At 35.4% G+C, this 18,804-nt stretch overlaps 2 protein-coding genes across 2 annotated transcripts; one reads left to right on the forward strand and one right to left on the reverse strand.

Annotated features, from left to right (window-relative positions):
* The first annotated feature begins 2,060 nt into the window (after positions 1 to 2,060).
* On the forward strand, positions 2,061 to 5,847 carry LOC144437863 (M-phase phosphoprotein 6-like). Its single transcript, XM_078126894.1, has 5 exons — positions 2,061 to 2,126; positions 2,820 to 2,935; positions 3,423 to 3,513; positions 4,114 to 4,208; positions 4,556 to 5,847. Exons 1-5 carry the CDS (start codon positions 2,121 to 2,123, stop codon positions 4,698 to 4,700), a joined length of 453 nt encoding a protein of 150 aa, XP_077983020.1. The 5' UTR covers positions 2,061 to 2,120; the 3' UTR covers positions 4,701 to 5,847.
* Positions 5,848 to 7,629: 1,782 nt separating this feature from the next.
* On the reverse strand, positions 7,630 to 18,232 carry LOC144437713 (uncharacterized). The gene is made up of 5 exons (XM_078126719.1): positions 17,960 to 18,232; positions 13,619 to 13,906; positions 12,189 to 12,422; positions 11,199 to 11,258; positions 7,630 to 9,319 (listed from the first exon to the last, which is right to left on the reverse strand). Exons 1-5 carry the CDS (start codon positions 17,997 to 17,999, stop codon positions 9,276 to 9,278), a joined length of 666 nt encoding a protein of 221 aa, XP_077982845.1. The 5' UTR covers positions 18,000 to 18,232; the 3' UTR covers positions 7,630 to 9,275.
* Between the last annotated feature and the right edge of the window lie 572 nt (positions 18,233 to 18,804).

An 18,804-nucleotide genomic window follows, 5' to 3' on the forward strand; every position in this document is an offset into this window, starting at 1 on the left:
TGTTATAGTCTCCCTAATACTACATCACAGTACTTCTACTCTATGCGACTACAACTAGTACAAGCAGTGCGGAGAGTGGATTATGTAACTTGTTTGATGTACATTTTAATGATTGACCAATATTCTTATTATTGTATTGCACTTCAAACATGCATGACCGGCCAAAATATATCTTTCACTTTAAATAGAGTAGATTTCTACAGAACATTCAGAAAAATAAAATCATAAATACATCTAAGACTTGCAACAAATTTTCATCACATCATTTTCTTTCAGCTTCAGTGCACGTAGTACGCACACGCACGTGTTCACGACCACCCCGGAAGCCGGGAATGTCAGCAAGTTTAAGTACGACTTGACCGCTGTCTCCGTTTATCTCCTCACTCGGATTCATGCATTTACAATGAGTCAATGTCACCATATTTCTTGTGATCTCTTACCTTTTTTGCAGTTGTTTTAACAACAGTGTTGTGTATACATTACATTTGCTGCACGTGTGTCGGAAAGAATTTGGGCAAGCTTTCCAAGCGTCTGGCACCTAGCGAAGTTGTAAAACAATGCGCCCTCTACGACCTTCGACCCTCTTTCAGAGAATCGCATATTTTGGATATTTCTTGTCGGACACGTTTCGTATTAATTTTCGTGGATGACCTTAGATTCTATACGACTTTATATTTAAAATTATGCCTTTTCGCAAGATGACCTCCACTTTGGTAAATAAATGTAATCATGAAACATTTAATTATTTTATTTTGCGAGCGAGGCAGTTTCATTGGTGTCGTTAACAACTTGTTTTAGCTACCAAAACGAAACTAATTAATCACATGGAGGCTTTCATCTTGTTCGCATTGTATTAAATAATATTTCTGAGTGTTTTTCACAAGTAAATTGTCATTATTATATTCATAAACAAAGTTCCTCAATGTTCTCCAATTTCTCTTTATTGCCACAAGAGGGCTATGTGCATTGAAGGTATTCCACGAAGGTGTTCATCCACACAGGGGCGTGTAATATTTCATAGATTGTTGTTTTCTTATTGCTTAGAATGCCGTTTTCTTAGGAAAATATCGTACGAATCTTGCTGCTACAAATGTATCAATCTCTATGCTACTAAGAAATATTAGTCTCTTCCCTTTACATGTAGTAATATATATTAATCAAAAGGTTGTTATATTTAGTCTGTAGACCTGGAAAACAACAATCTATGAAATATTACACGCCCCTGTGTTCATCCATCGTGAAGGTAGCGTTCAAGAGGAAGTAACAGGTTGGTTTCAGTAATTACAATATATGGGTCGCAGGAAATCAGGCGAAGTCTGTTATAGAAAGTGTGATTTTCCATTTCCTCTAAAGAAGTTACCCTTCCTCTATTTCATTTTTCTATTAAAAACATGACCGAACCCCATGTCCAGATATTTCAACTTCATGATACAAGCTTCAAAGTTTCTGCCCATCGTTTAATTTTGATGACTTGAGTTTTAGACAGAATTTTAAATTACTTTTAATGACATAGGTTTATTTTAGTCCGCTTTCATATATGCATATGTGACACCGTCTGCTCTCATCCATAACTTATCAAACTAATTTTGATCATTCTAATTTCTATAACTGTGAAGCACAGGTAGACTTCAACTATAAAGGCTAATAGAACATGAAGAACGTCGTCTTCGATGATAGTTGTATATCTTGCCATCCGTTTAACGTTTCAGAATCTTCAAACCACCAATAGGAAGTTTGTCAGCATAAGAGAGTGTACAAGAAAAAATAATCTTTAATATTGTAAATGAAAATTTGATGTCGATTTGTGATGAAATATATTTTTTTAAATGTAAATGCTGATATGATGCCTAAATGTATTTTGAGTATACGTAGTCTTAATTTCCTGTAAATCATTAACCCAAACATCTCTCTTCGAGACTCTGATTGAAAAAGATCTCTCGGCACATACATCAAGGCGAGTGTCCGAGTCGAATTAGAATCGTGTGTAACATTACGAATCAGAAAGTGATTCCACATCTGAAAACACGTTGCCCTCACGCCGGTATTAAAAGATGGCGGCTAATGCTGGCAAGCATGGGGCTGAAGGTGGTAAAGCAAAACTTTCAAAGCATTTGCGGGAAATGAAGGTAAAAACTCTTTGAATATAGCTTTTTGACTTTAGACAGGTCGGATCGGAATCGTCACAACGCATGATGTACTATCCGGACGCTTCCCCCTGTGCACACTGTGTATCACACATTCACGGGGGACAGTGATCCAGAGTTGCAAAACATTTCCGTCTGCAGCCATACGCTGTCTAACCATGGTCAAACATACTTTCCAGACAGTGGGTGTTACCACACATACAGTCAAGAAAGCTTGGATAGTGACACACGCTTCTGATGGAAATGGAAACTCCACTTTGTAAGAAGTATTCACCAGTACATTGTTGTCATTCTGTTTGGTTTTCTTTGACCCAGTTTTACAATTTCATACTCATGTAATATTGTTGATCAGGGATTTTTTTTAAACTTTAATATGTGTAAGCAAATCATGGAGGAGAGAGAAGGACATCCTTGCTTCCTTTTACTAATTTTATGTTGTCATTTTTGTTGTTGCTGTGGTTGTTGTTGTTGTTGTTGTTGTTGTTGTTGTTGTTGTTGTTGTTGTTGTTGTTTTTCAAACCTATGCAACGAAGTCAAAAACATTCAACATGACGGAGATAGAAGGACATTCTTGTTCCTCAATGGACAAATGGGGTATTAGTTATGTTCTAAAAGTACACAATACTAATGTACAGCATAGGAATTTTTAACACAAAATTGTCTTTTTTTCTCAAGTTTATGCAAAGAAATCAAGACCACAAAAACATTGAACATGAAGATGAAGACCACCACAGGAGAAAAGTTGATGACACTCACTGGGTTTTAGATTTACCTGAAGTACATGCTAAACAGTAAGTATAAGTTTTTTGTCAAGGGACAAGTCGTGCTGTCAGCTGAATCAATATTTTGAAGACCTGAGAATGACAGACTAGTGAACCACTCTAAGTCAAGGATACAAATTTAGTATCTTTATACCAAGTTATGATAGACATATAAATATGTATATGAACTCAGTATTTGTAAAATGTCTATGTAGAGTAAACAGTGCTCAATACATATATATGTAGAGTGGTATCAATAACACAAGCAAGATACTAACGTGAAATTCTGTGTAACGACTCTTTAGTATCTTGCTTGATAGTGTTATAATATACATGTATGTTATATGTGTGTCTACCATAACATGGTCTCCCTAGCTTGATTATGTGTATGTGTGTGTATGTATGTGTGTGTGTGTGTCTACCATAACTTGATCACAGTTGTACAGCTGATCTACCAACTAATTTACAATAAAATGTTCATACCTATTCTCAGTAATTGTTGTTGAATTCATTGCAGAAATCTTTTTGTAATGGAACCAAGTTATGTTGTGTGTGAAGATCTAAAGTTTGGAAGACTTTCATTTAAAGGATTTAATCCTCACATAGAGGTAAGTTATTATAGTCAGCTATGACCACCATCAAGTTTATCAACTGTCATTGTCACTGTTGCTGGACAAACAATTTGATGAAGATGATTCCTATTGCTAGAACTGATGAAACATCACAAACAAGTGCTGCAGCTCATAGTCTTAATAAGAGTATGGCTTACACACAGTCAACCATATTTTAGTATGTCTACTCAAATAGTTGAGACAATATTGAATTTGATAAAACTATAGACAGTGTATTCTGTACATGCAGAGATTCATGCACTCAACTACATAGGGAAATAAAATGGTGGCGATCAAGGTTGTGGCACAAACTAAAACTATGGTTGTGGCATGATTTTGATATACACCACTGAATGGACATTGGTATAATTATACTCTTGGGAGGGTTCCATTTCTGATAACTAGTTTTCCTCAACTTGCCACCCTGTTGTATAATCTATCATATTGAACAACAAAAATGTTAGTTTGTGTCTTTCTTAGTAAGCAAAAACCTAGCATCCCTGTCTTGTCACCTCACATCTTGATTCTCAATATTAGTTCAGTGCTACCAGATTTCATATTTGCAGCATTTTTCTTCTGTTTTGAAATCTGTTACAGAAATTAATGCAAAGTTTTGAAACGGAGCAAGAATTAGCGCAAGCAGAAGAAAGAGAAAAACAAATAGCAGTTTCTGATGAAGAAATGGTAGAAAGGTGAGTGTGGTAGTGTCGATTTCTGATGAAAACAGTTGTGTACAAAAGTAGAATACCAAGTGAAATGTGTCCATTACCCAAACAGTGTTTTGTGAACTTTAAGGGTTTATTATAATAACAGAGACAAAAAAAGAAATGAAATTTTGTGGGGAAATAGGGTAAACCAGTAAAAGGATGCAAGTAGAATTTTCAAAATAGTTAGGTGTGATGTTTGTGTATTAATTTAGAATAAACCGTTCAAAGCTAACGATGTATATTACAAGTAAGATGTAACTTCTAAAGTTATTTGTTATGGCTTCTTGATATTTAGAAGAAGAAAAAATTGTTCTTTTTTGTTCTTAATTCAGGTATGATACACTCGTAGGAACAATAGGGAAAAAATTTTCCAAGAAGAAGCGACATTCCCAAACAGATGAAGAAGTGAAAACTAAGAAGAAAAAGAGAAGAGGATTTCTTAAACCTGATGAATTTTTAGCTCCCATGGACAATTGAATTTAATGTACTGTAGTTTGTACCTGTTGTGAATGAAGTTATTGGATGCAAGCTGTAGTTGATGGAGAGAATGTGATAACCTTCATTGGCGTTGGATGCCTGTGCAATGCTGTGGAAAAGGACATATTCATACCACAGTCATGCAGTAATGTTTTCCATATCGCATACATGTACCTGTGCAATGCTATGAGGAAGGACACATACCTAACAAAGTAATAGTTGCTATATTTCACCTGGTGCCTGAAGTCCAAATATGGAACACAATGTTTTCATAGGCAGCAATCAACATCATGATACAGTTAAGAGTCAAGCACAGTCCTTCTATCACAGAGGGCTGTTGAGTTTAAGTAAGGGTTTTAACCTTGAAAGGTTCAACTGTATCCCTCAAATTCACAAATGTATGGTGCAAGGCAGCCCATTGTATTTGTAGTACACCTCTGGCAATGCTGATGATGAGATGTTAACAATAATTTGGGATTTGCTTTAGTTTTATAGTTCATGATCAGAATGTCAAGTAAGATATGTCAAACATTCATCGTCAAAATGGTTCTTGTAAACCCCCACACTGGCCATCAGATAACAGCTTCCTAATTATAAGCAATGTATAAAAAATAATGTGACACTTAAAAAATACCATCAACATGATGATCTCAACAATTCAATAAACTAGAAACAAGATAGTCACAATGGTTTTTGTAAACCCACATTTATAGACATCAGATAACATCTTCCTAATTATAAGCAATGAATAAAAAAACATACTGTGACACTAAAAAATACCATCAACATATACATCTCAACAATTCAATAAACTAGAAACAAGATAGTGCAATTCTGTCAAATTGCCTTGCTGACAGTAGCATGGCTTGGGGTAGACTGAAAGATTAGTCGTTGAGTGCACATTTTTAGTAATAACATACAAGAGCGCCCTCAACGGTGAATCTTTCAATTAAGGCTATCAATACAAAAAATAATATACTGATCTTTTATTTCTATATGAATTATTAATGTTTTATTATTTTTAACTGTCACTACTTTTATTCATAGTCTGATGAAAAATGAAATGAAATGGATTTTACAAGAATAATTGCAAATCAGCAAATGAATTTCTCATTTAAAATTGCCATTTAATTTAAATTAAAATCTTAACTAGGAGAGTGCCTGACATATTTTATTTGTTGTATGTCACGTGTTTGTCCTTTGTGACCACTATGATATATTTATGATATGTGAAGACAACACACAAAGGTCAAACACTAGATTTGGAATAGATTGAAGAAAGCCCTCTCCTCGTTAACACTTCCGAACTTAGAGATCGATCAAATTCTTGTGCAAAGAATCAACATTTTCATTAAATATAAACTGACTAGCAAGTCTTAGATACATTATCATGAGAATCGACAGCTGTATTTCAATTTAATGGTGGATTTAATAATTATACATTTCTTCAAATTACATAAACTAATTAACTTTATAAATCATTAATTTTTGTACCCATAAGACGCATTATGTGGTGAAGACTGCTATAATGGTTCTGTCTCTCCATAAGTGCACATTTTTTAGGTATATCCCAACCGATCATGCAAAGTATGCACAAAGGTGTCTGTTTCATGCAAATATCAATCAAAGATGGCTGATTTGATTCAAACATTGCACAAAGGTGACAGATTTCATGCAAACACTGCATACCAGTAAAGATTATCGAATGGCATTTTTTTTCTAAATCTTGGACAACACAAAGACTAAATATCAATAATACAGTCACTGTCACTGCCATATATTATTTGTCATATTCAAAACTAAAGTATGGATAAATTTCAATTGAAGAATTTGTAAATCTGCAATTTTTTGCAGGCAGAATATCTATTCAATATCATGGATTATTTTATCTGATAATGAACTTGAAAATGGAATTGTAAGGTAATGACTTACAGATATGGAAATAAACTTTTAATTCTATTGCTATATGCATATCACAATATCTGACAATTTAGTGTGTGGTTTTTTGTTTCTTTACCCAATTCCAACAGTGTGTAACAACACCAAAACAATGCTTGTAGCATACTGACACAAAGGTTTATTCTCAAATATTGACTTCAGTTTATAAAAATGACCTTGCCTAGAATTCAATTCAAATAACTCTTCTTCACCACAGCTGTTGCCAACTATTCATTCCTGAATAATGACTTGTAGTGGTGCACACTGTATTTGGTTACGTATTGAATTTTTTTAAAAAATGTACAGCCAACCTCAGAATCTACAAGCAAGGGTTATTTGAAAATAAAATACCTGTAATTGGTTGTTTAAATCTAGCCCTAGTCTAGACGGATTATATATACAGTTTAATTTAAATTGGCCTTTTCCAGTCCTCAGTTCTGTTTCTCTTTAACCATAATCTACACTTGATGTGGGAAGAAAGACCAGCTGAGGAATAGGAGAGCATTTGGAGTAAACACATCAGTGCCGTAAACAGGCCATTCTTTCAGTATAGAGCTAGTGTTCAGTTGTGCACTGTATCTGACTCTTTAGTCCAAAAGTATTACTTAAAGCATACAGCCTAGTAATTTGTTTACTATTTTCAGCCAAAAGTAATAAATTCCAGAAGCACTAATTTGATAACTAGATTTTCCAGCATAGCCCTATAGTCTACATACCTGTAGTATGTGTAATCTACAGTTCCAATTTGGGCTAAAATTTAGCTGAAAAAACATTCATCTGGCAGTCTCTAGTATTGAAAAAATAGCCCATTAAGAAAGGCAATCTTTATGGCTCCACTGACATGATAGCATTAATGCAAGAACCTGGGATTGAATCATGGGCCTTTATGTAGACATTAATCACCATTCCACATTCAAACAAACCAGTCTGTAGTTAAGTTGTGAATTGTTCTTTATTCATGATTGTTTTTTCATTCAAACATTTTTCTAGCAACATGAACATGGTTACAAGGTCTACATTTGAGATATCCATGTAGCTACATGAACACAGTAAACATAGTCTCATTACGCAAACATCCATCTTGTCGTACACTAACAGAATCTTGATGGCTGCCATCTTGTATCTAAGCCTATACCAGTACTACTACATGTTGGCTGGACGGACTTGCCCTTAGGCACTACCTTCTGAGCTAACTCATTTTACAGAAATACATTGTACAAAGTGTATTGCTGATAATTCAGAAAAAAATGAAGTAATAATAACTGTGGAAGATAAAATGTCTTTTTTATAGTCACAGTACAATAATATGCATCAAGGTTAAAAAAAAATGACAATATATATAAAAAGGCATGTAAATATTATTTTTGTATGGATGGAGCAATGATATAATGTATATATATATATACATAGTTTACATGATTGTCGTCAGTGATGGCAAAATGTGTACAAGTCAAATACATACAATTAAAAAATTGTGGGTTTTTGTGCAGGAAATTCTGTCAGACGTTTCTTAGTTCATAAATACAAACATGCCCATAATAATGATTACAGTCTGTATAAGCAAAATGATAGTTATCTTATACTCTCAGAATTTGATAATAAAATTTTGTTATACTTAAATTTTATTTTGTATCGGACAGTTGAAATCATATAGCTGATGTGATACAATATCAAAATATTTAATAATTCATTTTATCACTGATTATAGAATTTTTTTATGATCAAATCGTTTACTTCAAATCACTATAACTTTAAAAAGATAAAGGAATTGATAAATATAATTGGCTATGTGATATGTATTCTTCGTTGTTTGATATGTATAATCAATCACGTGATATTGATGATTGACTGTGATATGTATCATGTGTGTGTGATATGTATGATTGACTGTGTGATATGTGTATTTGATAATGTGATATGTATCGTGTGTGTGTGTGTGTGTGTGTGTGATATGTATGATTGACTGTGTGATATGTGTATTTGATGATGTGATATGTATCATTGGCCATGTGATATGTATTATTTGTCATGATATATATAATTATCTGTACTATGTGTAATGTGGTGTGTGTGTGTGATATGTATTATTGGCTGTGTCATGTGTACAATTAACGATGTAATATGTATACTTGGCAAGTGATGTGTATCTTTGGCCATAGACACTCTCCACTGTCTATAAGTTGGCTGTGAAATGTTTATCATTGGCTGTGTGATATATATCATTTGTCACATAATATATATAATTTGTCATGTGATATATATCATTTGTCATGTGATATGTATCACTGGTTGTGTGATATGTATCATTACCATGTGATATATATAATTTGTAATGTGATGTGTATCATTGGCTGATATATATCATTTGTCATGTGATATGTATCATTTGTCATGTGATATGTATCACTGGTTGTGTGATATTTATCATCACCACATGATATATATAATTTGTAATGTGATATGTATCATTGGCTGATATATATTATTTGCCACGTGATATGTATCACTTGTCATGTGATATGTATCATTTGTCATGTGATATGTGTAATTATCTGTGTGATATGTATCATTATCTGTGTTATATGTACAATTGTCTGTGTTATATGTCTATAATTGTCATGACAAGCAATAAATTGTCTACAATTTGGCTGATTTAGCTTTCTTCTTCCCTGATTTTTTACCTGCAACAAGAATGAAAAAATAAATTAATTGCATATTAAACAGATAAAACATCTCACTATACACAATGGAATATCAAAAATCTGTATTTTCCATGTATACTTGAACTTTAGGATATCACTGACCTTCATTATGAGAAAACATCAAACTCTGAGATTTCATCAATTAGTCACAGTAGACACAGGTCGGAGGTCAAAGTCAATGAATGTTATCCCCTGATGTCATGCAGTGTGGTCAACATCAAAGACATAATAAACTCATTAGGATGCTTTCCAACAATGATCATTGAGACAACTTTTGTTGCTTTGTTTATTAAGACAGAAAGTTCCTACAGAATGAATGACACACCTAGCTTGCCATTGCTGCAAACCTATATGTACAGAGTAAATGGCACACTTAGCTTGCCATTGCTGTAAACCTATGGGTACTGTGCAAACACCACACCTAGCTTGCCATTACTGTAAACCTACATGTACTGAGCAAACACCACACCTAGCTTGCCATTGCTGTAAACCTATGGGTACTGTGCAAACACCACACCTAGCTTGCCATTACTGTAAACCTACGCGTACTGTGCAAACACCACACCTAGCTTGCCATTACTGTAAACCTACGCGTACTGTGCAAACACCATACCTAGCTTGCCATTACTGTAAACCTATGGGTACTGTGCAAACACCACACCTAGCTTGCCATTACTGTAAACCTACGCGTACTGTGCAAACACCACACCTAGCTTGCCATTACTGTAAACCTATGGGTACTGTGCAAACACCACACCTAGCTTGCCATTGCTGTAAACCTATGAGTACTGTGCAAACACCACACCTAGCTTGCCATTACTGTAAACCTACGCGTACTGTGCAAACACCACACCTAGCTTGCCATTACTGTAAACCTATGGGTACTGTGCAAACACCACACCTAGCTTGCCATTACTGTAAACCTATGGGTACTGTGCAAACACCACACCTAGCTTGCCATTGCTGTAAACCTATGCGTGCTGTGCAAACACCACACCTAGCTTGCCATTGCTGTAAACCTATGGGTACTGTGCAAACACCACACCTAGCTTGCCATTGCTGTAAACCTATGGGTACTGTGCAAACACCACACCTAGCTTGCCATTACTGTAAACCTACATGTACTGTGCAAACACCACACCTAGCTTGCCATTACTGTAAACCTACGCGTACTGTGCAAACACCACACTTAGCTTGCCATTACTGTAAACCTATGGGTACTGTGCAAACACCACACCTAGCTTGCCATTACTGTAAACCTACGCGTACTGTGCAAACACCACACCTAGCTTGCCATTACTGTAAACCTATGGGTACTGTGCAAACACCACACCTAGCTTGCCATTGCTGTAAACCTATGTGTACTGAGCAAACACCACACCTAGCTTGCCATTACTGTAAACCTATGGGTACTGAGCAAACACCACACCTAGCTTGCCATTGCTGTAAACCTACTTGCACTGACCAAACACCACACTTAGCTTGCCATTGCTGTAAACCTATGGGTACTGTGCAAACACCACACCTAGCTTGCCATTGCTGTAAACCTATGGGTACTGTGCAAACACCACACCTAGCTTGCCATTGCTGTAAACCTACGCGTACTGTGCAAACACCACACCTAGCTTGCCATTGCTGTAAACCTACATGTACTGAGCAAACACCATACTTAGCTTGCCATTACTGTAAACCTACGCGTACTGTGCAAACACCATACCTAGCTTGCCATTGCTGTAAACCTACGCGTACTGAGCAAACACCACACCTAGCTTGCCATTACTGTAAACCTATGGGTACTGAGCAAACACCACACCTAGCTTGCCATTGCTGTACTTTCAAAATCACTAATCCTATTTACCTTTCTTCCCCTTCTTTTTCTTTTTCTTCTTCTTGCCACCCATGATGACTTCAACATTTTCTGAAATTAACATAATAAATTAAATATTAAATTAAATATTAAACCAAGTCACTTGCAACACAAACCCTTCATGTAAGGTCTATGCTTGAAATAGGTCCACAAGACCACCAATCAATATCATGACACATAAAAAATAATAATGAATTTGGTAATACAAAAAGTGTGTCGGTTACAAGAACAAATTACTTGAAATACTAAGATACTTTTAAAAATACCATTTTTAATTAATATCTTGACATAAAAAAATAAATTTATTAAGAGTGAAATATTATTGATAATTTAAACGTTTGTGAGTTACAAGGCCATTAGTCTAATTTGTATGTCTTATTGATAATTTCTTAATATCAATGCACAAAGCAGCAAATCAATAATGACTGATCAAATTAAATATATTGAGACTATTTCAATGACAGCAAAACGTATGTGCCTATTACATATCATTATAAAATTAATTATATAGAGGACTGTATGGGAGTGATGGAAACATCTAGACTTAGTGGTTTGAAGTGAAAGATGTGAAAGCCTGGCTTGCTCATCACAGTCACCTGTAGTCACCACTACACGCACTAATAAGATAACACACACAATAAAAATCCATATGGATGAGTATTAGGTTTTTATTGTTTTATTTTTTATTTATTAAGCAAGTTTATCATGGCTTCAAATTTGGAAAATCAATTTGAAATAACATAGACCAAGTCATTGTTGTACGTACAATAACAACAACCCCCCTTTTTTTCTTTTTTAACTTTTTGCACTGTACAGACTTGGATTTGAGGTAAAGATGAATTAGTTACCTGCAGCCTCCCCCTCTTCTAGCAATAACATATTTGAAGTATATGTGATTTGCTTACCTGTAGCCCCCCCCCCCCTTCCCTACTACACGTTACGGTTCTGAAAACAGATTTGAGGTAAAGACGATTTGCTTACCTGCAGCCCCCCTCATATTGCACGTTTCCAGTAATTCAGTCAGACGTCTTCCATTGGCACCTATACCATCTCGTTCTTCCCATAGTAGTAGCATATATAGTGCTTGTTCTCTAAGTTTATCTGGATATCTGTCTTGAATCATTGGAATCAAAGTTTTCATGCCTAATTCATCAGCTATTCTTTTCCAGTGGTAACCTAGCTTTCTACTGGTTGGCTCTGTTAAATGGAGTATTGCTAGCAAAGACAAATAAAAAACATTAACCGTTACGATTTTTTATGTAGTAAAGTGGGCCTAGAGCACCTCTACATTACTTACTAAGGTAATTTCATTTAACCCACATGTTTAAGTTCAGGATATTCGACATTTCACTGTTCGCATTTGTTTTTCACTTTGCTGATCATAGCCATCGAAAACAATTTTGAACAAATTTTTAAAAACTATTTCAGCAACACATTTATATTTAAGTATGAAACGTATAAAATGTCTGTGTTACGTATGGAATGGGATAGTTTGGTTTTAGCATTTGACCTTGAAGGTTGGTGTCAAAATCAAATCGAATATGAAACCAGAAAGAGTATCTTTAATAACACACGTACTGAATTATAGTTCCTTGGTTATTATACAAATATTCGATTTTCGTTCAAAATTATACGGCGACTGACACCATTTGGTCAACTTTGATAGGATCCAGAAAGCATATCTATATGTACCTATAAAAGTGTGATATCGAGGATGTAACATTTATTCGAAATATGGGCCGCCTACGGTGGATCTGAATATGATATTGCAGGGATGTGCATATGACGGTACACCATCTCGAAAAGCAAAAGATTCTTACTGCAATATCTTTGCACATGGTAATATGAATGTTATAAACAAGTGTAGCACAGAGAAAATGCTTTACTTCAGTGTTACCCGTTGTAATATGAATGCTACAAACGAGTGTAGCACATAGAGAAAGTACTTTACTTCAGTGTCACTCGTAATATGAATGCTACAAACGAGTGTAGCACATAGAGAAAGTGCTTTACTTCAGTGTTACTCATTGTAATATGAATGCTACAAACGAGTGTAGCACATAGAGAAAGTGCTTTACTTCAGTGTTACTCGTTGTAATATGAATGCTACAAACGAGTGTAGCACATAGAGAAAGTGCTTTACTTCAGTGTTACTCGTTGTAATATGAATGCTACAAACGAGTGTAGCACATAGAGAAAGTGCTTTACTTCAGTGTTACTCGTTGTAATATGAATGCTACAAACGAGTGTAGCACATAGAGAAAGTACTTTACTTCAGTGTTACTCATTGTAATTATTGAAAGAATCTCTTAAAATCCATATACATGTACTTCATAGTAAGTACAGAAAGAAGGATGAAGTTTATAGAGATGTATCCCCGCTGTGATAAAAGCAAATACTGGATATCTTACCTGATTGTCTTTGATCCTCTAAGATGTCGGCCAACAGATTGATTTGGAGTTTACGTAATATTTGAATGAGAACTAGGAATTCCCGTACACCTTTTAGCATGAGCTGTTCTAATATTTCGCTGTTTGTTTCCACCTGGTCACCTTTACCCTTCTTCCTGATATCTTCAATGGTTTCTTTTGAAAAGACTCTTTCTTGAAACAGATAATAGAGTGTCGATCGAGGTCCCATGTTGTGAATCAACGCAACCCGATAGTGTTTTATTAGTTCTTTACATTTCTCCGGAGTCACTGAAAAAAAAAAGTTATATGTTACTATAGAAACGGGTTTATATAATAAAGAAGGAAACGTGACTCTGAATAGATTGCCGAAAGGAGTTAGTAGAATAAATCGAGTGATTTTTTTAAATACGTGGTTCGATAGCTGTTAAAATTGTGAAAACAAATGAAATTGGAGATAGTCCTCAGGCTCTTCCTATACATTATGTGTATGTTACTCTACGTGCATCGAATAATGCATAGCCTAGCCGATACTGCAGGGCGGGAGTGACTCTGGAACTAATTCTGCAGGCGCAATGGAGTTATTTGTTTCATGTTGTTGTTCGGTCATGAAGACGAACTCATCAAACTTTTTAAGTTATTTTTACATTTTATAACTACAGCCGTAAATTTGCGTGTAAAATCATCAAGTTTTCTATCAATAAATTGTGAAAATTAACATTACGTATGAGGTCATTTATATACTTTTAGCCTGACGGGTGAAAGGCCTGAACTTCAGCTGCGTTATCGTAACTAAATCATATCTTTATTAATTTGTAGGGGAAGCTCAGAGACTTGTCTGAGTCATAGTTAATATCTCAACTATGTGACTCAGATAAGTCTAACAAAATGGAGTCGCTATAAACAGTTTATTGTTTTAATTTTTTTCTAATAGATAAAACCAGAGTAAAACGTGGGTATCACTCGGAGAAAAGAAAACGAAAACGGATGAAATACATACATACATACATACATACATACATACATACATACATACATACATACATACATACATACATATGTGATATATGTGATGTAACTAAATGGGGTCGATGCCATTGTAATCATGTGAATGGAATACTTGTTAATACTGGGTCACTGACCCTAACCACTGACACAAATGAACTATTTATTGTCAAGTTGTCCCGTGTGTCCACTCCAAAGTAATTAATTTTCCGCAAAGCAATTTACTGAATAGTGCGGTTACAATGTATGTACCCGAATGCGTAACTAATTCGTTCTACGAATTGAAGGGGTCGCCTTGATTAAATTTGTTTCAAGATAATCTCATTAAAATGTAGTTTTTCATCCGCCCAAATTTTACACGTGGACTCTGTATAGGAAGTCACAGATTTAGTAATGAACATTATTGACATTCCGGACATCTCCTTGTTTCCCCCCCCCAAAAAAAAAACCCACAAAAAACCACCACCAACAACAACAACAACAACAAACAAACAAACAAACAAACAAACAAACAAACAGACGGACGGACAAACAAACAAACAAACAGACAGACAGACAAACAAACAAACAAACAAACAAACAAACAAGTAAAACACACACATGATGCGTTTTACTTTGACAAACTTTGACAAAAGTAAACTTCGGAAACTAAACTAAAGTTCCTCCGTTTCAAGTCTGTCACTGTTTTTCTTATCATAATCATCACGCGTTGTTTTATTTTGTAAATTGTATAAATTAATTATTTATGCCGACTCAATATATCTAGTTTTGTTAGCTGTTATTGCTAATGAAGGGGAACCTGCTGTCGGCGTGGTGACTTTGACTATGTCTACGAATTTGAGACTCCCGGCGCCAAGTTACAACCTTATTACGGTTATCCCAGGGTTTAACTTAGCAAAATATGGGGTACGTTGACAGGTAACAACATTTGTTAGCAAACTGGAGATAAGTCGTGACGTAAATAACACTAAACGACATCAAATACATTTAGATATATAATAAAAACGTCCGAAAACAATGCCAAGATAATTTATTCCAAAAAAAGCAGCAAAAAAATGGAAGGCGATTATATATATATATGTTTCTGGTGTTCGTTTTACTCGAGATTGATAATACTCGGAATAGTATGTCAAAGGTGAAATGGAGATTCGGCTGGACCTTAGAATTAAACGACAACAACAATCGATACAAGTGTTTGCCCAGTATCAAGATCGTTCCAAGTGCATATTGTGGCATTATTTGTCCATAAATTATCTATGTTTATAGACTTGGTATTTATACAATGCACTACTAAAATCAACACACTTGTCTAACAATTTGAATCACAATTGATACTATAATTTTTTAATGATAGAAAAACACATTAGGAAGGATATAAAATCAATATCTTCAACAATCAGACGAGTGTCATGGGTGTGACACGATGAAGTAGATCAAAATTAAAGGTCAAATGTCACGGATTTGATGTCTAATGATAGTGTCAGTGTGCAATGTCCAAACACTTGAAACAGTAGTCAATGCATCACGACGACACATACTGTCAACCAAAAGTCAAATACAGCATTGGTAATGTTGTGGTTATCGATTTGTCAAACTGGAAACACGCACGTTACAAATGTTAACAACAGTTTTATACATCTGAATTCAATGGTGTTTGTAGATTGAACAGAACAGAAACGACAGAGTGGTCAGTTTATCAGACTCTTTATCAAACGCTAATGGTCTACATAGTTTGTAGTAAACAACCCTTGAAGTGTCAGGGTTGCATAGGTGATTTATCATCAGGTGGGGGGGGGGGGGGCGCTGAACATGTATCTGTGTTGATCAGGTCGTTTCCAACAGAGTGACGACATACAGTCAGGGAAATTTTAAAATAACACAAACCAAAATTTAAGACATTGCGTCAAATCTTTTGCTGTTTGCAATACATTATACACACCTGGCCATGGCGTGAATAACTCATACCTCTACATGTATCTTAGACAACGTGAACTCACCAAGTTCGATCAATACATTTTGTTTTCGGTCAACGCAGAATAAGTGTCATTGTTATATCGGCGCGATTACCTTAACGACTTAGAGATGGTTAACACCGCATTGTTATAGACAGTTGTCATGTATTGTTCGCACGATGGTACAATTTCAACGTGATTAAACACCACGTAATTGGAATAAATATGCGTATATTGGTTACACACGTAAATATAGTAATGATCGCTTACAACATTTTATTGTTAAAAACTGACCTTGACAGCTCACGTCAGTTGTACACAAAATATAACTTCCACAGGTGATAGCGACACTGTTAAATTCTGTATAATGTCTTAGTGATCGGTAACGATGACAACAGGTGTCATTTATAGTGAGAACATTTATTGCTGTCCAAGATGGCGGAAATCGTTTTCTCGTAGTTTTCATTTCTTCAGTGTGGTAGTTGGCGCGAAACATTATGAACGTCGACGTCACCTGTACCGACCGTTCCGCTCGATAATTTAGCAATGGACCATAACACTCACCAACAACTAAATGTTGCAATTGGATAAACAAACAATTTACATGGAACGGACGTGTACATACTAGCATATAAGCATCATCTGTTTTCTGTTTTATGTATTAATTATGCTATTCAGTATTTGCAGTTGATGTCCCCTTGGTTGTATACAATTCGTTGATAGTACGGTTTGATATGAGATTGTGGGCTTTGCATCCGCTTTACATTGCCCCTAAACAGGATAAGAAAATCTATACGGATCGCATTTCTACCTTTTTTGTTGTGGTATATTCAAACCATGTATACATTTCAATAGTAACTCTGCTATACTGTTATGTTTTTTATCCTTTCTGACGTACACTAGTTTTACAAAACACAATACGCTACTAAATGTATTATTTAATGTTTACTGTCTGTGGGGCTATGTCAAATGTTAACCCTGTAGTCATTTTATCCCTTTTCAATGCAGTGGTCTCTCCCGTAGGTTACCAAGAAACTGTACTCGCCTCGCCATACAGGGCATAGACATTTGTAAGACAATACTTTGCACACACATAGAGCGACAATAACAATGTGAATGGAATTTCAGCGACAAGTGCTTAAAGAAAATGCTTGTAGGCGTCAAAACACATATGGGTATACAAGCTTATCTCAGTCTGTATACGTTGCCATTGCATTCTAACAACTGTTTTGTAGTACAAGATATGCATGATATGACCAATGTCAGTTCTTTTCTTTGTTAAAAACAGAGCCATACATTTTAAAGAGTAAAGGCGTGAAGTCACCATTTTACGGTTAAATTAAGGACAAAAAGTGTAAACGCATAATATACAGTGTTTAAAACTTACGAGAGTCACTACCGGGCAAGCTCACACTACCCGGAGCCATGGCGGCTTCCAACGCTGTACTTCACTCGTTAGTAACTGTTCCGTTCTTCGGTGTCTCCGTGAACTTGATCGGACGACGTGTGAAGAGACAAACACTCACTTCGCCATATATCCGTTCCCTTTTTGTCTACAGATATTCCTGTTGATTCAGAAACGACTGAAAAATACGGGGAATAGTCGAATATAGACTCGAAGTAGCGTTTTAAGTCTCGTGTGTGTGTCGTATCGTCGTAGTGTACCCGTCGCGTGAACCCCATACACCTATGATATGCAAATGAGCAGACCCAGGCAACAGTTGTCAAGTGTTTTGTATGGCTTCAATGAGGCATGCTTACGCACAGAGCATAGCGTTGCGTTCAATGGAGTGTGTTTACCTGTTTTGTTGCACATGTTTCAAGTAATTGAAAAATCAAATGCATAGCAATATTTGAAATGTTAAAACTTTAACACGAATCTTCGCTTGTATACAAATATACTGTAGTTATGTTAGGTTCCTAATTTCATAGTTGAGTTGATTCTAATTAACGTTGGGATATTGAACGGAGTCACTTGTGGTATAGTAACACTACTTTTTATCTGGGGGCTCTGTGTGAATTCCAAAACTGTTACCAAACGTTTATTTTATACGAGTAAATGCCCCCTAACCCCCCCCCCCCCAAAAAAAAAAAAAAAAAAAAATCTCGAAATATCACATAACTATAATGTACTAGTATGCTCTAAAATGCTACGCAGTATATCAGGCAAATTCGTACATTTTTTATTTCAATCCTCGTGTACAATTCTTTACATCTGCGGTGTCTGACATC

This window comes from Glandiceps talaboti, chromosome 7, assembly GCF_964340395.1.
Source record: "Glandiceps talaboti chromosome 7, keGlaTala1.1, whole genome shotgun sequence".
NCBI lineage: Eukaryota > Metazoa > Hemichordata > Enteropneusta > Spengelidae > Glandiceps > Glandiceps talaboti.